Source organism: Lissotriton vulgaris, chromosome 2_1 (assembly GCF_964263255.1).
Source record: "Lissotriton vulgaris chromosome 2_1, aLisVul1.2, whole genome shotgun sequence".
NCBI lineage: Eukaryota > Metazoa > Chordata > Amphibia > Caudata > Salamandridae > Lissotriton > Lissotriton vulgaris.
In genome coordinates, this window is record NC_141687.1 from 2,070,266,942 (window position 1) to 2,070,288,383 (window position 21,442).

The 21,442-nt window shown below is 44.1% G+C and overlaps 1 protein-coding gene across 1 annotated transcript in view; it reads right to left on the reverse strand.

Moving 5' to 3' along the window:
* TMOD2 (tropomodulin 2) overlaps window positions 1-21,442 on the reverse strand; it is a 307,731-nt gene that overhangs the window by 229,364 nt on the left and 56,925 nt on the right. The window contains exon 2 of the mRNA XM_086958298.1: window positions 5,359-5,563. Within this exon, the coding sequence (XP_086814424.1) occupies window positions 5,359-5,484 (126 nt within the window). The 5' untranslated portion in view covers window positions 5,485-5,563. The remainder of the gene's footprint in view (window positions 1-5,358; window positions 5,564-21,442) is intronic.

The following is a 21,442-nucleotide window of genomic DNA, read 5'->3' on the forward strand; positions in this document are numbered from 1 at the left end:
TGAAAACACATCTTGACTTGCAGCCCTGTTGCAAGGTATCCCACCTGTGCCCTCTCCTCTGGGACCAAGCCACAAAGGTAGTTAGTGTGAGAAAAGGCAGACACGGGCCAGTACAGGGTGAAAGCCCCGTCTGATTGGAAGGGTTGTACGACCTGTAGTGTGCATAAAGAACCATCTCCTGTTTCAAGGAGCCCCTACCTGGTGAAGGAGAATAAAAAGGATCACCCGAGAGAGAAGAGGCCTCCAGGATCAGCATGATGTATCAGATCGACGAAGAACCACGAAATCGGGAGGAGGAACTTTGGGACTCGTCAAGAAGGACCATGTGGAGAAAAAAAACCTGAAGTTCTATGCGCATTTATTTTTATTTGCCTTTATGACTCAAGATTTGAATCAATATCAATACACCTTTTTCAACCTCAAGCAAGGCTGTCCTTTTAACAATTGTTTTAGGGTTCCATATACTGAATCATATGGAGATTTCCACTTCAATTGATAAAGTATAGAGAAAAATAAAACCGTTTATTTAGCTCGAAAAAAGTTAGTAAGAGTATTTTCATGTTAGGCTAAAATGAAGGGTGCATTTTGAAAACGTTCCCACACCTTCTCAGCCATCCACCACCATCCTGCCACCTCTCTGCCCCATGCCCCGTGTGGTTCTCTGCTTTGCTCCCGCCAAGGCCCAGGCCGCTGAAGACACAGTGGCGGCTCTGCATGTTCGCAGACAGAGCCCGGGCTACAGTGAATGGGACCATGAACATGACGCCAGCCTGAAGGGCCCTAGAGAGACCGGCCAGCCCTGAGCCATCGATCCTTCCGTGTGACTCCCAGAGGATTGTGCAGCCATGCTCACTTCAGTGTGGCGTGCGGGCCTCTGGGACCTTGCAGTAGGATAGCTTTTGTGTTGGAGGCAGAAGGTGCAGCCTTTACCAAAGGCACCCACACCAATGCATGGCATTACTGTGCCTAGTGGGGGCGGCCTGGCCCTGTCCATGAAGCACGGCGAGGTGCCCCCCTCCCACCCTCATGGGGATGGGGGTGACTGCAAGTGTGGTGTGGACCTCCCGACTGCTCGTTCTATCACCATCCAATTCCTGGAAACCGGGGGGTGCCAGGAGGTTTATTCCCCTCTTTGACCAGTCCTAAGAAGCGCTGAAGTGGACAACAGTCGCCTGGGCAAGCGATCAATGCATGGGAGCAGGTGATGACCGAAGTGAGTCTTGCAAAGGGAGACGAGGGCCACACATGCGGGGAGCGCCATACATCCTTCAAGTCACTGAGGGAAGGCTGAGGACTGGGTTCATGGGCCCCTGGCTGTTTGTGCTGCCTCTGTACCACTTTGGGCAAGCGAGCCGGGGGCTGTTCTTGTCCCTCCATTCTTAGGGGGTACTGTTATTGCTGAGCTCACTTCCAACTGTTGACGACTGGTTGGCATCGGGCCTGAGCCATCCTCAAAGAGGAGAGGGGGGATGGCAGTGGCTGTACGGGAACTCATTGAAGGAGTCACTGGTTTTTTCCACCCTTAAGGACAATGAGGGGACCTTGTGAGGTGCTGGTTGGAGTAACAGTGCTCCTTGCGCCATCATGGGCAAGGAAGAGGGGCCACAGTCGCATGCCTAGTCCAAGGTAAATCAGCACACTACCCCCTCTGTGGAGCCACTGCAATTGGCTGCAGCAAACCATCATTGCAGAAGGTCCCAGGCTCCACTGATGTAGCAACAATTCTGCAAGCGATCCATATGTCTCGTGAAGCAGTCAAAACAAAAATTGGGGAGGTGGGAGTGGATGTAACCCTCCTTTGCCAGGACCTCCATAATGTGGCCAGGAGAATCACAGAGACCGAGAGTAGGGTACGACCCTGGAAGACATCATGGCTGACCTTAAAGTGAAAGTGACGAGGCTTTTGTCCACCAAAAGCCTGGTGTTGAAGACCAGAGCGAAGGATGCGGAAAACCGATCCCTGTGAAATAACCTATATTTAGTGGGATTTTCTAAAAGGGTGGGGACCACAACCCCGGAACCCTTTTTGAAGGACTGTATGAAGTTATGGATCATGGAGGATGCGCTGTCTCAGTGGTTCATGGTGGAGCGTGCTCACTGTTGTCTCGACAAACGTACTCCTATGGGAACACTGCAGCACCCCATAATTGCCAGACTATTAAATCACTGGGACCGTGACAGCATACTGGGCGCGGCACGCACACAAGGGGCCTTACACTTCCAATCCACTTGTGTCATGGTGTTTCCTGATTACATAAAAATTATCCAGAAGGAGGGCACACTTTTGGATGCCTTTAAAACAAAACTGAGAGAGAATTCTTTGCAGTACATGCTTATACCCCCAACAAAATTGAAGGTGGTCCACAAATTCCAATCTTTTGAGAGCCCATAGGATGCATGGGAGTGGATGGCGAAGCAGTGGGAGGTCTGCTGTCATAAACCCCCCAGCTTCCGCACCAGGTACGGGGGCCCAAGGACATCGAAACTGAGGCAGAGAACAAAATCCAGACGGTGGAGCTGACGGTGCAGGCACCTCCCAGACTCGTCAAACACTAATCCTGACAACCCTGGAAACTGGAAATCCATGGGTGGTCCCCCCTGTCTCCTCAAGTTGATCAATCTCAGCCACATATTGCTATATGTGGCTGAGATTGATCTACTTGGCTTTTGGTGGTGACAATTCCCAAAGGGACTAATGCCATGAAGGGAGATAGACTAGGCAGTGGGTCCATTCTGTGCAGTCCCTTAGACTGGTGGTGGGACAGCGGTGACTCACATGTGTAAGCTCCTTAAGGGAGCGCTCTATGAGAAGAAGGCCAGTGATCCTACAAAGGAGGAGGTCCACCTCTAATGTCCTGTCATGTATTGGGTGGCAAGGGTTTTGTTTGGGGGGAGTAGGGGCGACAGATGATTCTGAGGTAGAAGTGTGGAGTGGGGGGCAGTTGGGAGAGTTTTCATTATTTCCAGTTATTGACTGTTATGGTTCTTCACACTATTTTCTCTGCAACCATATTTGCACTCTGTCTACATACACGCCACTTCAGGCACTTCCTCCCTGCAACAGACCTCGTTGCTAATTGAACTATAGTCCCCATGGCTAGATGTCACGTTATGTCCTAGAACGTTAATTGCCTCCTCAACCACATCAAGCGCATAGCGGTTCTCAGGGTTCACCAAAGCCTCGCCCCCGAAATATTGCTGCAGCAGGAAACCCACCTGTTGGGTTCCAACTGCCACTTTCTCCATAGATTTGAATATGGGTGGGACTTCCATGCAGGGTTCAACAGGAGATCCAGGGGGCACCTATTCTTCTCCATAGGCACTTCCTGCTAGTGGTGGCACGTACTCTCTATGACTCAAGTGGTTGTTATGTGGGACTCGAAGGCTTGTAGAGGAAAAACTTTATAACATCCTATGCACTTAAATACAACCTCAGTCGCAGGTGCAAACTTTAGAAATAGGATTAGTGATGAGTCTGACACCTGGGGTCACGATCTTGGAGGGGTGGACTTTTATGGTATACTGAACCCAGCATAAGATACATCAGCTTCCCCCACAAGGCACCATATAGAGCCGTCCAAGCTACTGAGGTCGTGGATGGGCTTCCTGGGCTTCTGTGATGTTTGACACCCAACAGAGAGACGCTATATGCACACTTCAGCCAATGCGAAAACCTTATCGTGCATAGACCTCCTACTTCGTCTAGCTACTGACATCCTATATACAACAGCTGCAGGAATCCTTCCAAGAGGGATTTTTGACCATTCCTCGGTAACTCCAGATTCCTTGGGTACTGTAAGAGACCGATATGGCGCCTTGAGTCCAAGAAGTTGGAACTCATTCCACCCGAGCATTAGAAGAATTTCATCCACTTCAGCATTCAAAAAAGAAGCTAAGACTTTTCTTATAAGCAAATTCCTCCCATAACAACAGTAGACCAGACTCCGTTAGGATACTTTCCTGTTCACATACTATGATAATACTAATCGGTCTCTTGTAGTCATTAGAACATGTGTATATGTTTTTGTAAGCACAAATGTCTCTCTCTCAAATTGATTTACACTTGTTACTTTTGCTTAAAGGTCATTACAAATCTGCTGTTGAAAGTTGAAGGCTATGTAAATGTGAAGCGCTCTGATACCCTATCCGGGTCATGTCCACGCTATATAAAACACTGAATAAATAAATGAATACCCTTTTAATGTTTCGACAGATGGGCCCAGGATTGCAGGTGTATCCTTTTAATTCACTTTTATTTCTGAAGGTAAAATATTCAGGGCTTAGATGCTTTAAACTGTAGTTAGTTGGAAGGACCTTGAAATTGAATGAGGTGAAACATGAACCTAGATTATAAAGAGCTATGGTATCCATTTTTGTCATATACCTAGCATGGTTGGTGTCACAGTAAACAGAAACACAACACCTCTCAAATCTCATTTATTATTTTGCACTTCTCTGTTACATATGCACTTGTTTGTTGTGGCACATGTCTTACTTTATTATACAGGATTGCCTTTTACATATACTTGGATCAGGGTCACTGCTTGGCACAGCCGCCAAGAAAGAGGAGGCCAAGTCAATGTACAAACTGACATATTTATCTTCTTATTGCAAAATCATCACAGTAGGAGAGCAACAGGGGACATATTTTAACATTCGGATTGTGGAAGTTGGCAATGAATTGCACCCTCAGCTGGAGTACATCAGTGTAGGATTAACCTCCGGCTTTTTAGGCTACTGGGGCAAATGTAGGATGTACTGGTGATGTACATCTAGCTGCCTACAAAACAATTGCTAAAGGATAAGTAGTTTTTGAAACAGTGCGTTCCACAATTGGCGACCTAAGTGACAAAATGCGACGCGTATTTAATAGTGGCAAAAAGCTCAGAGGTCCAGGATAAAATGGGTGACGCCGCTAAGCAGCGACCTTTCATCCAAGCTGTGCAGTAGATTTTGCAAGATCTTCTTTGTTAGAAGGCCACACAGTAATAGTGTTTACTTTCATATCTCCCATAGCCAATAAGACAGCCGAGATGTTATGCGAAATGGAGATAACATAACCTCACTTAGGAGACAATGTCAGTGACTATTTGACTGAATGGGAAAGTGTATGAATGAGATCTACACTGCTTTGGAGAGTGATCAAATCAGATTTAAAGAAGAATTATATTCTCAAATGGATTACATAGATATGATCCACTCCAAAGAAGTCAAAGATCCCTACTTTCGATGACATACCGGCATATCTCAGACAGCAAGAAAGTCCATCTTTAGCCATAAGTGTTGTGCATACCTCTTATTGTGATAAGTAAAAATGCTGATTCTTGTATTTCCAGAGTTCACTGCTTTAATACTTACTTCTGGGTCGAGCTCTTCTAAAGCCTGCTCCAGCTGTTTCAGTTCTTCAGACGTCAGCCTTCCAAGAATCTCATCCTCATCAATGTGCTTGTACTTGTCAAAGTCTTTTCGGAAAGGAAGAGCCATGATCCTCACAGAAATGCAAGACAACTAATTTCTTGGCGCTTTGAGATGTCCAAACAAGAACGTTCTGATCTTCAAACACCTGCGGGTAATAATCAGATGTTAATACATCAGTTCCTGCACAGTAAACCACCTGAAACAGGGCCAACCACTCAAAGCCATTGCCATTCTAATAATAAAAACAAAATAAGAGACTTTATTTTTTTTGTATTTAGAGCAATGATCCCTGCCATCAAGTTCTGACCTGATCACCTGCTGACTACACGCTTTACACACCTGGGCCAGTATTCCGTACAATAGTCACCGCGTAGAATGTATTAAACAAATGGGGTAATGTATAGGCCTAATTGTTGGTATGCAGGGCTTACTCTCACATATCAAGCATCTAGGTACACACGAGTGTGCACCGTTGCACCCATCCCGCCTCTGTCTGTGATATCACCAGCAACAAGCATAACAGCATCTGCGACCTAAGTCATCATTATAAGTGTGAAAACACCCATCAAAACTACAGACAAATGCAGCTGGCAATGGGAAAAGGTCATCTTGAGTGATAAGTGATGGCATAAAGTAATTCCTATCAACATTGTCATCATCATAGTTCTGCGTTTGCTCAATGGAGCGTATGAAGCGGATCTTCAGTCCAACCATCTGCTTAAAATTGGTAATGACTGAATTTTGTGCAATTATGGAAATAAGGCGAGAACAAAACTGCAAAACGCGAAGACATAAACAATACACTTAACCACTTCTTTAAATGTATTATATACATGGCTGGCATCAGCAGCAAGCAAGAAGAGAATATGTACCATCTAGAGTATTTTAGAGCACAGTCATGAGAACCTAGGCAGTGACAAATAAAATACTATTGAAATGAAACAAGATCCTGAAATGATACAAGATGCCGTGTTTCATAAAGCAAGGGAAGGCAAGTGAAATCATGCTCTCGTGCTACATTTTCAGGGACTTTTGGTTGTGCCATTTGCTTTGGAGCCACTATATTAAATTACTTAATCCTCAGCAGTCAAAAGTCCTCAAGAGGCAAAACTGGGCGGAGCCAACGGAAGCATTTCCTTCTTTAATCCTTTATCTGGCCAGACACATGACAGTTTTTTTCAGTTGTGACAGTCACAAAAACACATATATACATGTGCGCTTCATATGTTGGGAGCCATCCTATAGGTGTGTGCTGTCAATATGCAGAAAAGTGTGCATTTGCTACGTTCCAGCTCAAATAGATGACGCTATATTTGAAAACAAACATGGGAGCACTCTTAGAATGCCTCCATCTTATACATTCAAGAGTGTGTTACAAGAGCATTGCTAGGAGGAAATAGGGAAATATCAATGCAATGAAGTCCTAAAATAATTAGAACATAAATCATCAGTGCAAGTGGGGTCAAAACGTTCTCATTTAGGACGCATAGAATATGCGAGGTACCTTGGTTTAATGCATGCTATACGTATTTGAGGGCGTGGCTAAATCAGATTCTGGTGGTCAGTGTCACAGGACCACGGGTTGAGCTACTAAAGAATTAGTGGAACAGGTAGCCGGAAGGATGATGACACACTCAGGGATATATTATATAGGTATTCTAGGTTGAAACATGGTAAGTAATATGGGGGCATATTACCAAGCAATAGCGATAATTATCGCTATGCATGGTTAGTGGGTAAAATTATATCGCCGCGCAATGACGATTTTTACCGCTGAGATACCTTGATATTATCAAGGTTTATCTCAAAAGCGGTTAAAATACTGCGAAATGCATGAATATCGCTGAAAAATCTGCGATATTCATGCTTATCATGACAATGCTCTTAGCCATGTTTTCCACCTTCCATTGGATAACATGACTAAGAACTGCTTTTGGCAGGCGTTAGCTTTTGGAGATATTCGCGCTTAGCGGAATATTTCCAAAAGTAGATAATATGAGATAGCGATGTTAGCGACTGTTTTAAGTTGTTAACATCTTGGCACGCCCACTTTGCATGTCATTAGCGATAATTATCGCTGACATGCAAAGTGGGTCCCAAGATGATCGCTATCTCCTTAAAGCTGTCGCTAACTGGTGTTAGCGACAGCTAGGTAATAGGGCGATAAAATTATCGCCGCTTTAGCAGGAAAAATTCCCGCTAAAGCGGCGATAAGGCCCTTGGTAATATGTAAGCATGGGCGGAAAATCCATTCCGCTCGCGGATTTTGCGGATTTTCGGTAAATTCGCAATCCGCGAGATTCGCAAATTTCCCGCAAAATCCACCAGCGGAACGGATTGGGTCAAAAGTTCAAGCTGACTTTTGTAACTCTTTTAGAATGGCGCCGGCAAGCTGCCAGAGCCATTCTAAAATAGTTACAAAAGTCAGCTTTAACAGGAAGCTCTAATAGATAAAGTAAAGCAGGTGCTGCTCAAATTCAGTTACACAATCATTAATCACCCCAAACTTGGGGTGATTAATTATTGTGTAACTTAATTTGACCTTCAACTCCAGCACCTGCTTTACTTTATCTATTAGTGCTTCCTGTTGAAGCTATTTGCAGCTATTTTAGAATGGCGCTGGCAGCTCACCAGCGCCATTCTAAGTGGGGCTGAGGGCTGAAGGGCACAAAAGTGGGACAGAGGGAAGAAAGGGACAAAAAATGAGTGTGGGGCAGAGGGCAGAAGGGCACAGAAACGAGAGGTACAGAGGGCAGATGGGCATAAAAAACGAGAGGGTGGCAGTGATTAACCAGCAAAAAAAACCCCGCGAAAACGCAAAGCGCCTCGCGAACACCCGCGAACACGCAAATTGCCCAGCGAACACCCGCAAACTCGCAAAAATAAAAAAATCTGCAAATTTGCGCGAATTTGTGAATTTTGCGGATTGCGAATTCGCAAATCTGCAAATTCACGGATTGCAAATTCGCAAAATTCGCCCATGCTTAGTAATATGCCCCCTAGTTTCGGAAAGATTGCACCTATGGTCATGAATACTATTAACACTAAAATGCTGCAATGATTCAATTAGTATGCTTTTATGTACTAAAGTGTAAAAATGTATGAAATATTTAAAGAATGATATATTTTAATAATTAAAATTTTAGGAGGGGTAACCTAGGAGTCTAAGAGATTTTACAAAGTGTAAGCAAACTTTCCTTTAATAGCGAAGTGATATAAATGTAGCAGGTCTTCTGGCATTGGATGAATGTATCCTCATTGGCTGCATATTTATCAGCAAAATCTTCCTACAGTGTCTATGTCAGTCCTGCAAATGTATTTCTCCCCAAAAGAAGTTAATAGTTTCACATGTTTCGTTTTTCTCACTGTATTCAAAAATAAATACGGAATCCCTACCATAGTATGCGCACAACGTGGCATTCCCTCCTCCCCAAATTCCTTCACCTTACCGCCCGCTACGCCCAATAACTCTCAGAATCAGGGTCTGTTGTCCACGGCGTAGCCTTTTTATTCACATTACTCTAGGCGATTAGGCAATTTACCACAGACCATTACCAAAGAAAGGTATCCTTCTTGGATATATAACAATTATTCACAGCATCACACTTTAGCTGCATCACATGTCAATGGCAGTAAGGAAATTAGGTACAAGATTACACTTTAACTTTAACTCGACCGTACACAACTTGGCCGTACATTTAAACTTTACACTTTAACTTTAAGTGTCGGCCGTACAATAGAACTGGGCCGTACATTTTACCTGGCCCGTTTCGGCCACCAATGTCCCATTGTGCTGCGCACATTGCGCCGGCAGGCCCCAACGCACTACAGCCAACAGTTACTTGACATCCAGGGCACCGCATGCCGCACCGGCCCACCGGGGTACCTGAACACAGGCAGCTTCCCCAAGATACTACTCAGTCCATACTTTGTGGGTTAGGGCACTAAAGTCCAGGACCACCGGCAGGTCGGTCCCGCCTCCCCGCCGACCCACTACACCAGTGGAATCTACCCCCTCCTGGGTCCAACGAATGGCTGCATCTCCATTGTTGTGCATCCCTCTTTGTTGTTAACTGTCAGCGCTCCGCCTCCGTGAAGCCACGCTCTTCTGCCGGGTGGGTGGGTGGTCAACGACGCTCCTGAAGCTCAGGCTGCAGCCTAAGGGGACAAAGAGAATGAAACTCCCCAGGGCACAGCCTTAAATACTTGTTAAGTTTTGTTTCCCATAGGTTTCGTTTCTCCATGCCTGACGTCACAAAGTCATTACCACCAACCCCCTTCTTTTTGTCCTGGGGCCCGGAGGAGGCTCAGCCCCTTGGCGCAACTAAGGGCGCCCCTCCCCTAGGCGCGGGGGGCGCCTGTCCAATCATACAATAAACCGCAACCCTGCAAAGCGATCAGTTGTTATTTGTAGCTTCCGTTACCATAGGCCCCGATTAATGTTCATTTAATTCTCTGTTTAAAAACCGCCGGACAAATCATGTTAATGATACATTCCATGGGCCGCACCTATCGACCTCGCAATGAATCCGTAGGGCCGTTGGTCTCTTTTCTATATTTTTTTACTGAGTATTTAGCTTAGTTTACACCGGTCTCTTTTCCATGAGTAGGGTTGTCCTTGTGCTTGACTCACACTTCCATGATGCACCTGTCTTCCCTATGGTTATCATGCCGCATTATCAAACAAAACAATAACCAGAGAGGAAGTGTACTGTGCTCTCCTTCTTGCTGACCGTGGAAAATGAAGTCAAATGAGCGAGTTTTGGTTGTTAATCCCCCAGTGCCTTGAATTGTAAATATGAGTGTTTAATTTGTACAGGTGGGGAGTGCCGACACTCACTTTAAGGAGCTGGAGATATTTTTATCATCAGTGTGTGTCCCTGAGTAAGACAGTGAATTGTAGAAAAGGGATTAAGGAGGAAGAGAAATATAAGAAAACAATGACAGAAGGCAATGTTTGGATATAAAAGTGTGAGAAACAAACCGAAGTGTGTGTTGTGGAAAAGAGACAGAGGTGGTGCAGGGCTTATAGAAAAACGTTGGCCTCTTCAGTTTCTTTTACAGGAATTTACCACAGTAAATGTCATATAGTTGTTAGTGTAAATATGTTAAATTCTGCATCATGTATATGATCACGAATTGTCTCCCAGTTCCAACCCTGTGATGTCCACTGCTCTATTGCTCACCAATAAGACACATTCTTTATACATCGCACAGATACATACATGATTCAAATGTACATACAGTAAGGGATACACCACCAATGTTCCGAATAAACTGGCATGACCTTTCCATAAACCTCGCAGGTTGTCAAAATGCAAGAAACATGGCAGAATGGAATGGACAAATGTGTCAAAATGTTGAAAGCTTACAAACTTTTGTTGAAATTAAAATTATTTATGAAGTAAGAAGACAAGCAAACCAAAAAATACATTTTTCGAAAAAAATTAATATATTTAAGTTTGGCCTGCTCTCTGATATGATACTGCTGACAGATGAAAGTTCATTTAGTGGAGCTGCTCCCTCCACATTAAAGTAATACGATACACATGCTTGTAGCTTTATTCGTTTTCCTTTTCTTTCTTTCTCTCAACTATGTGGCTTGAACTTTGGAATACGTTAATTTGAATCAAATTTGTTTTATATTCTATGCGTTAATATTTTAGCACCCTCCCTTTCCCAGATACAAATTCTAAACTAAATATGCACTCAAAGAGGATGTTTTTTTAGCCAAAAACGTCCATTCTTCAACGTTAAACAGACAAACCACATCACGTGTTAGTTATCACGTGCGGCATGGAGCGGATTTTGCCCCTCGTAGGCCAGTGCACTTTGATTGAACTGTGGCCTTTCGTTGATGCTGTTCAGTGTTGGAAGAGCTGCTTCCTGCACAGTCTCCCTGCTGGCGGACAACACTGGAAAAATCTCCTGCTCTGGAAACTGCTTGTAGCCAGAACCACCGAGGGGATGAAAAGAGCGTCCAGGCCCAGTTCACAAAGCCCGTTGTGCTCTTTAATAGAACTTAGGCGCACAGATGGCTGAATTTGTTATTGAAAATTCACGTTTCGTATTCTCACAATACGATATTCACAAAGGGATTTATGGACCTGTAAAATTACACCACTGCAGTGAATTTTTACTTGGAAGTAAACCTCACAGTGGTGGGGGTTCCAAGTTAAAACCCCAGCTATAATAAGTAAGATTCCAGAAACTTGCAACATTTTGGCATTCACAAATATTTTGCCTGCAAGGTTGCAATTCCTCGTTGTAGTCTTGTTAAAGGTGGGCGTGAAGTAGGATCCATTGTGGGAAAGAGGACGAAACACCCCATTAGAATTGATGGGGAAGGTTGGGCAAGGATTGTCTCAATAGGAATAAACCTTATCCCTGTAGGGAAAAAGAAAAGAAAAAGATTTAAAGTGTAAATGCACTATTGTGCCACTATCATATACATATAGAGCGTAATGCCTATGCATGGAGGTAATGTGACTGTTGCAGACTCTTACGAGAACCTGTGGTATTATTTGTGAATTTTATGTTTGGCAGAAATGTAGAAACATAGGGAAAACCCTATAGGAAAAGATAGGCTGCTCCCTGCGATATCACCTGGTAGGTTGACTAACAGTTCAGTGGAGCATGAGGATATATGACTTCCATTTAAGTTACTGAGATATATCCTGTATCTTTTCTTTCAAAATGCATCTGACTTAAACAGATAAAACATGAGAGGTAGATTATAGAAATCCAGAGCACACCAAGTTAATAAATGGAGAGAAGTCACATGCATTTCAAGAACTTTCATAATCAGTCGAATCACCATCACTCAGGTGTTGGTCAGTTTGTCGAGGATTTGGGGGTTATGAGGAAAAGTTCTAAAGTTCATATTTCTTAAGTCATGTACCTTTGGGTATCAGATTCCTGAAAGTAATCAACATCATTATTTACTGCAAATGGAGACAAACTAAAGGTTGATCCATTTGTAGGTCTCGCCTAGGCAGCGCATGCGCTGTATTAGCTGTCTCGAAGAGACATGCTGTATCTAGGATATGGGCTTCAGAAAACGCCCATCTTTTTCCTTAGTTTCTCTTGCTGTCCTTTAGAAATACTGGCTTTTCATTGGTGAATACTCTTAGTTGTCCCTCCTTTTGAACTTTTGAATACTCCCATGAGGACTGCCTCTTTTACATGTGCTCTTCGCCAGTCTACTTAGAGAGCTACGAGAGCATTCTTTTCTCTGCTGTCCTGCCTCTGCTCAAGTGTTCTGTTTACTTTGCTTGAGCAGCTTCATTTGCCTGTCCACTTAATGTCTGCGTGCCGGCCACCCCACCCCCAACACCCCTCTAATATCGTAGTTTTTTGTTTTATTTTAAATTAGTACATATTACCGTCCACCCCCACCCCTTCACCCCACCAACAACACTGATTGTCTGCCCCCAACACCCCTCCAAAATTGCTGCTCTTTTTTTAAAATTTACAATCAGTACATTTTAGTGCAGCAAAGGGGAAGATTAAGGGATTGGCTCAGATTCACAGAATGTTGAGCCAAGGCTCGAACACGGATCCCCAGCTCCCGAGTCGGCAGCTCTGACTGCTGCACCACATCCTGTCACTCTGGGGATCTATGTTGGAGTCTCCCTTTGTTCGCCTCAAAGGTGCTGCACTTATGTCAGGGGACTTGTTTTTTATGCACTTTAACCACTGTCTAGGAACAGTTGCCAGCTTTAAGAAAAGAGACCAACAACAGATGCCACCAACACCAGAACCCTTAGATAGACATAGCCCAAGGCTCAAACAACATATTTATTCGATTGAGGCAAGTAGCAATGTTTTACACAAATGCAAAGTCCTGCAAGAGGCGGTGCAGTACAGCAGCAATAATTGCCCCAATGAGAGTGTGCCAAAGGATCCACCTAATGGCCTCTTTCACACACCTACAATATGACAAATGCAAAGGGCAAGCCAACTGGGAAGGAGCAGCACGTGGCTCAAGCCAGCAACCACACGTGCCCCACTGACAATACACGAGCATGCTCCGCCGGTGGTACTTACAACCCTGTTCACGCCGAAAACTCAAAAAATGACCACTGCTGCAAATTTCGGTTGTTGTCACCATGCCAGGACAAAAGAGTCGCATGTGCACCACCCTTTTTTTTCAAAACCTCTTCTTTTTGCAAATTTCAACAAAGGAGGTACCTTTCCAATGCATTTTGTCGAGCTGAGAAAATACTCAAAAATGTGACTAAGCTAATGTAGAGGTACTTGTATAGCGCACGACTACCCGGAGGCATCTCGGCGCTTGTACGAATACCGCTGAGGAACCCTTCCTGACCTTTACCTGTGAGGTGCCCACTCCTGGGCACCCCAAGGTGAAGCCAGGCATCCTAGCGTTGTTGGGGCCGTTGTGGGGATAAACAGTTTAAACACTCCAGCTTGTTAGCTTTTCTTTGGTTCATAAAACTGACTTAAGAAATCCAGACTGTACTCTAGCTTTGAATATGTCACTGCTCCGAAGCCATCAGGGAAGTGACACCTCATCAGCTATGCCCGCCACATGCCCCCCAGGCTTCGCGCTCTGCAGTTATTCGAGGACGCCCTCATCCCTGCTGACCCGAGCAGACTAGGCCCATAACTGCTCCCCCCAGCGCAGGCGCTGTTGCGCTCTAACTCACCGCACACCCGCTTGTGCGTTTTTGCCCCCCAACCGGCGACTGATATCTTCCCCTCTGGCCCCTCTCCCTCTCGCTACTGCTCAGTCTTCTTCCGACTTTTTCTTCCTTCCTACTTGCCACTCTGGCTTCCGCCCCCCTACGGGGCAGTTTGGGCCCCGTTGGGCCTTTGGAAAATGTGACACTACAGCTCTTACTTCCATACGCGCCTCCCCCGCACAACGATGCAGCACCCACACATGACCACCTCTTGCTATCACTACCTCTAAGCCACGCGGCCGGCCCCTTCTGGGGGTTGTAGGCAGGGCGCTGTGTTAATGCTCCAACCCCCCCTGGTTGCTCACGCCTTCAAGTTCTTCTATGCGCGGCCGGCCCCGACACGGGGTTGTAGGCTTATCGCTGTGTTCACAATAAAAACAGATTTGAACAAAAAGAAAACTATTGTTTTCCTTTCAACTGGTACACACATGCTTTCATTTATAGCACAGTAGCGATTAACTATTTGGAAATATTACCCATATTTTATTTAGCTTAAATCAAAAAAATAATTATAAACTTTAGAATATATGTTTTTGGATACCGAAAAGGGTAATATCAGCCTTTCCAATTGCAATAAAAAAAGCTCCAGGGGATATGGCCGATAGAAAAACAAGCTGCAGTTCTGTATTGTCCCACGGGGCGTACTGTAGGAGTTGTGCCCTTTATTTAGCATCATAAATGGAAACAAAATGATGTAATTAATGTTGAGTTGGTTTAAATGTCTTGGCATTAAGTAGCTTGCCCAGCAATGTAAAATGCTTATAAACCACAAAGCAAAAGTTAGTAGCTCAAACTTTCACCAATGCGAGACCGATTGTATTGCAAATGCTATTTCATATGTGAACAGTAGGATCGAGGGCCTGATATATTGTTTGGCGTACAGCCTGCTGGGTCACGGAGGCCATGACCCAGCCCTCCTCCAACAGCGGATCACTCCATCATATGTAGAGAACTTTGCCAGCCTGGAGGGGATCCTGTTGAGAGAGTAAATATGCCACAAAATTAGTTCAGCTCTTTTTATTGCATCCACCATGTACAGCACAGCCACCACTGGGCCAACCCTTCAAACAACTGTCCCTTCGTTGTCCAGGACACCCCACAATTCCATATTATGCCCCTAAGACTCCATAGTTACAACAGATCTCTTTGTTGAAAGTGTATTCACTGGGGCGGTGGATGAACTGTTTCATGCCAACCGGGCAGCCATGTTGTTGCAGCCACTTGTAATTCTCATTTTGCCTTTCAACAATAAAGACCCCAAAGCTGTAGTTTGTTGCTAAAAAACAAAGTAAAAATGACCATGACAGACGTGAAGTTCCTAGCTGAGCTTTAAAGTCATTGTATTTTTTCTCCGTGTGTGCGATATGGTGGATCCACACAAGGAAAATAAGAATTGTCCGCCCTGCTTTAAATAGGGAGCGGCAGCTGCCAACGAAACCTGGAGATCATGCAGTGGATGGATTCCCAAGTCAGGGGCTTCTGGTGACAGAGCCCGCTAAAGTTCTGCGGCCAGAAACCCCATCTCTATATGAAGAGGAAGACCCAGGAGTTTAGCAGGGAGGGATCTCTGCCAAACTAAGATGAGATCCACTCAGTTGTAAACAACCCTAGAAGTCTGGGGAAAAATCAATTTGCTCTGTTTCTTTCTCTGTAACAGTGGCGGCTGGTGCATAGAGGGTGCCAGGGCACTGGCCCACTAGAAAGCACAGAAAGGGAAGCTGCTCTGTGCATCTCGAGTGGCATTCATGAACACAGAGGAAGTGACAGATCCATCATTTCATTTGTTGACATTGCTGCGGCCTGTGTGCTGACAGCCCGTAGTGCTTATGTCGGGAGCATAGGCAACGGTGCATGAACATGGTTCAATGGCATTGCATTTTTATGAGGGTGCCCCTGATTTCAGCCTTCTTCAAGCATGCACAATGCAATAGCCATGCTTTATGCAGGGCAGACATGTTAAAGATTGGTGTCTGCTTGGGCAGTGATGTGGTTTCAGCAAAGCCACCCCTAGCCCTATCGGTAGCCATAATAGAGCTGGGTATGTTATGTTTATTTTTATAGCGCATTATCACCTTTGAGGGTATCCTCATGCTACACAGGAGAGTGAAGCTTGTCTCAAGGGGATACTTGAACAGTCCGGTTTTCAGATTCTTGTGGAAGTCAAGAAGAGAGGAGAGGGCTCTAATGTGGTGCGGGGGGTAGTTCCCCGCTTTAGGAGTGATGTATGAAGAAAGGTCAGCCTCAGCCCTATCCTGGCATGTGATGTGGCTGTCCTCATCAAATAGGCCCTAACTTGTGGAGCCCACATGAAGCAAAGGAGACGAGAAGCCATGGAAAACACTGACAGGGTGGCGTGTAGTAAGTTGGCTTCTCAAGCGTCCCTCAAAGTCTGGGCTCAGCTCCTGTTTATTTTAATACCATTCTGAAATGACGTGTCAACTCTTGGTGACATTAAGCCGGCTTGATTTTTTTAATTACCCTCCTGGTACTCAAGGTGCCCAACTTGCATTGCATTAACCCAGCCTCAAAGCCTAGCTCAGGACAGGCCACGAGAGCGCAAAGGGTTCTGTATCTCGGAGACTTAAGAGCGTTCTGGGCACCGGGCTATTTTAAGTGCCGTTGGTGGTGCTGAAGCACCTCAATGTATTCCTTAGAACTTAGGGGCAGAAAGTTCTTGTATAGCACAAGTTATTGTGGAGGTAACGATGCTCAGTACCAGTTCAACATCTGCCTTTGTGTTTGAGCGCCCAGAAAGGTCTGGTATTCGGCGAGTTTCTGGTGCTCTGGTGATCCTCGACAGGATCCTATGGTTAATCGTTCAGATTCTATTCTTTCTCTTGTAATTAAAAGTGCACAACTTTTATTACCACACTGTGGCCTTTGTTGGACTGCAATCTTCAATACAGGAGAACCTACAAATAAACTGAACTCCTTTTTCCAGGGGGTGGTGGGTGTAAATGATTAATGATAGTTTACTGATAAATATCACTCGTGTGCATAACCTTGTGGAATTATCACCCCCCTCAAGTTACAGCAATAATCTGTACATTAACTTAGAAAGCGCTTAAAATGTACTTTGGATAGTTGTGAATTTGCTTTAGCCAGCACTTTAAATATGTATTTGTCACTTGTGACAGCTGCTACTGTCATGGTTTTTTTGTTGCAAATTTATCAAATAAATATTTGCAAATGGTTACATTGCACAGTTGCTCTACTCACATATAGCAGTACAATGTGAAACGGATCTACATAGGCTTAAATAGAATTAAATAGATGTTATGGCGAAACGTAGCCCTTTAAGCAGTGCAACTATAACAGATCTGGAGTGCATCATGGCAGAAGAAGGTATGTATTCTTTGAGATGTAATGTTTTAAATGTACGAAAGTAACTTCTATTATTCACCATACCTAGAAATCACACAAGTGTGGTATGAAGCGCTCTATAGATGTTATTATGTAGCTATGTTACTTGGTTTAAATATAAAAAACTTTCTTTAGTTAAAAAAAACGCATTACATCACAAAAGCGTTTTGTTACTGAGTGAGTATCCTTACAGACACAGTATTTTGGGACAGACACTTTAAAGCAGGCTAAAGCAAATGAAACGAGATGGGTGGAGGGATAAGGTGGTGGGTAAACAGGATCCTAAACAAACACCGAAAAGTGTGTTCTGACTCAATATCGTGTGGTTTTAGGTGATCTTTTGCCCTGTGGTGTTTGCTGTGGTATGGATTCACAGTGACCCATCATCTTTGATATAATGTGGATACTTTGGGCATGGCAGAATGTCCATGACATAATAGTAGAAACGAAAAAGGTAACAAATGGGGGACGGAGTAAAGAGGTATAAAGATAGACTCAACCTCCTGTTCCATGTTTTATAAATACTATGATTATATCCTATATATATGGCCAGTGAAATAATTTTTTATTTTTTAGTTTTCCCAGTGGTACTGAGAAAGTGTAATAGTGATACTTGAAATGTCATGGAAAAGCACTAAGTGTTTTTAAAATACCCCTCACACGCGATGAATCCCATAGTGTCATGCTTCATCATAGGGGTCTTCCCGTCCCTCTGTGGGTCAGGCGTGCTACAACCTGCGGATACTTTCTCAGTACCACTAGGAGAACTAAAAAATCTAAAATAATTTCACTGGCCATATATATAGGATATAATCATATTGTTTATAAAAATAAAATAGTAGAAACTCCATGATAAACACTGGGAGCCCATGGCAACAAAATGCAATTTTGCTAACAATTTGTAGGTGTTCTTGGGAGAGGCGACTCCTCAATAACCCTGGGAGTGTAAGGCTTGGCACAGCACAATATTATTGGAATAGGTATTTCAGGTCATGTAGTTTTGTTTGAGCCATTTTATGTGAAAAACATGACTTAAAATGCACCTTTTGGCCTTTTAAAAACAAATACTGCTCCTAGAAGTGGGGCCACCCCCTCGAACCCTTCCCAATGGAGAGGGTTGGCTTGTTCACTTCACTCGTTTAATCATCCTGTTGGAGGCAGGTGTTTACGCCCCAAACCTTCCAAAATTCACCAGCCCCCACTGCTCAGTATACAGGATTCTGAAGTGTAATCTCTTAGATATTCTTTGCCTGGTGCAGAGATACTTATGAAATAAGGCAGTTCATTACTAGCCCACATTTCTTGAGTTTCGACCAGCCTGCACACAACACACCTCGCTGTTTAGAGCAATATAATGTATATGGTTCAACGTCTATCACCATGTGCTGTTCCCTTTGTCGTAAATATCTACATGAATTTCAGGAAAATACTGGACGCAAGCTACGTGTGTGTATATCTTTCTCGGTACATTTTTTCCCTGAAATTGTGCTTCTGAAGGGATTTAAAATGCCAGGACCAGGAAATGGATGGACCCAGAGTACATTAAAATCAGGTACAGAAATGGTAAGGACAAGCTTCTCTCCAGGGTACAACAAAATACACAACCCATGCTGTGGAGGTAGCATCTCTAGTGCACGATTGTGGTCCAATGATGCCAGGGAGCTAAGGTCCCCTGTCCAAGCCGGGATAGGTCTCCTCCCATCGTTATAGTCAAACGTATACATTGTTACGTGCCTCAAAGAGTTGTATATTCTCCATTTGCTCGAAGCTTCTTGCTTCTGTAAACCTCACTACGGTGGTCACTCATCTTGCCCTGGTAGCCGCGAGTGCTCTCCTGCTAAACATTAGGACCACGGTTCCTCTAGGAAGAAAAGTATGACTTATCTGTGTCATCTTCAAGGGTTCATCAGTCTCAGCTGATAGCCTTTCTAATGCCAAGCTAGCTTCGGTTGAGTGAACGCCCTTCATAAGGCCTATTAAATAACATAACTTAACATCACATAACAAAGCTTTACCTCTGGAGATACTGTCAAGCAATTCACCAAAGGATCTAGACGTTACAGTACTGTGTAAGAATTTGCCCCGGCACAGGCTGTTCATATTTAAGTAATCTCCTCCAAGTAACATACTACTGCTAGAAGTCAGACAAAGGGGCCAAGGCTTAGCAAACTACTGAAAACGCATTACTGCAGGAAACGAAAATGGAGCCAACACATAAAGTGAACATTTTAGAACCAACAACAAACCCAAACAAAGTTACACGTCAGTTTATAATGCATCCCTCTCAAATAGTTCCCTAAGCTGCTAGCCAACACAGTACTTATAATAAGAGTATATATGAACTTTACCTGGAAGAAGACTCCTAGCTCCCTGCAGCCCAGTGTAGCGCACTAGGCACTGCGGTGCTCATTTGATTTGTTCCTGACTGGACTTGAGTTGTAAACACATTTCCACGTGATTATTGGAATACAACTGCACAGAGGCTGCCGTGACTCAGAGGTTGGCAGCGCTCTCTTCCACGCTGGAGACATAGCGCTTGCATTGCCAAGGCTCATGATGAAGCGTTGCAGCCAGAAGTTGCATAATGTCCCTCCCACTTCTGGCCCACGACGCCACACACATTTATTTTCTCAAATTCTCGTGGTTCGATCAATGCGCGCCAGATTTCGTGGCTGGCATGCTACCCATCACTGCCAATTACTGCCTAGGATAACTTCTGGTTACAAGTCTCTCCATGTCAGGTCAAGAGAGTACAAGGGATGGGCGGTAAATAATGACACGCCACTACAGTCAGCACTAGTCATTAATGAAAGCATAATTTCTCCTAAACCAAAGAGATATAAGCATTAATTAGCTTTGAGTGTACACACAGGCTCTCGTGAATGATCTGTTTCCTGAGATTGCACAATCACATATGGTCTTTTGGGCAGAGTCCATTGCATTTGGACTAGATTATCAGCTTGTGGAAATAAAGAGTGGTATAAAATGTTCGAATTAAACTGGTTATGTGGGTTATCTTCACATCCATGTCAAAGTGGATCAGACTTGTGTATGTGTGCATGTATATATGTGTGTGTATATACATATGTATACATATATATATATTTACAGTTAGTTATAATTAGAAACACGTTTCCATAGGAAAAGCCTTTTTTGGTTTGCTTACAACTTTGGCACAATTTGAAGAATGTTCAGAAAACTTTCCACACAAAATGCACCTCCACCTCAACTCCTCCTTGGAAAGTTTTGGCTGATCTGTAAAGCAGGGGAAAGAAAAAGGGGAGGTCTGAAAATGCATTCTCCCCATTTATTTTTCAATAGAAAAAATAAACACGGCTACAGTCAAAACAGCTGAACAAAATGACATCAAATTTGGCAGAAAGCTAGCTCTTGGTCAAGAAGGTGTGATTTTTGTGATTTGGTGTAAGTTCAATCAGCACTTTTGGAAAAATTAAGGTTAAAAAAACTTGTATATTTCACACCGTGGAGGATACACAGATCCAACAGATCTTGAGATAAAATCTGATTGACTGCCACCACATTAACAAAGATGTGACGGCAGAAATGTTAAGACTCGGGGACTCAGTCGTTGTCTTACAAAAAAAGTAAAAAGAAAACATAAAACGTAGAGGGGGTCAGGGTACCCTGCCCTCTAGTCTTCGTGGAGGATCCTATAGGTCAAAACCTGTATTTAAATTTAATCAGCCCTGAGGATCCGGAGAGGATCTGCAGATCAGCAGTCCAGATCAAATAAAGTGGCGGTCTACCACTTTTGATAAAAAAGCCCCTTTGGTGGGCAAGGGCTCAGAGGGACAGCAAAAATATAGTTTTTGGGGAGGGGGCATGCAACTTCTCTCCCGGCGCCTCCGAGATGCCCGGGACCTTATCCTCTGGAGCTATATTTACAATTAGGGGAGGTAGAATGCTGTCCCTCACCCCAAGCGTTGAACAGGCTC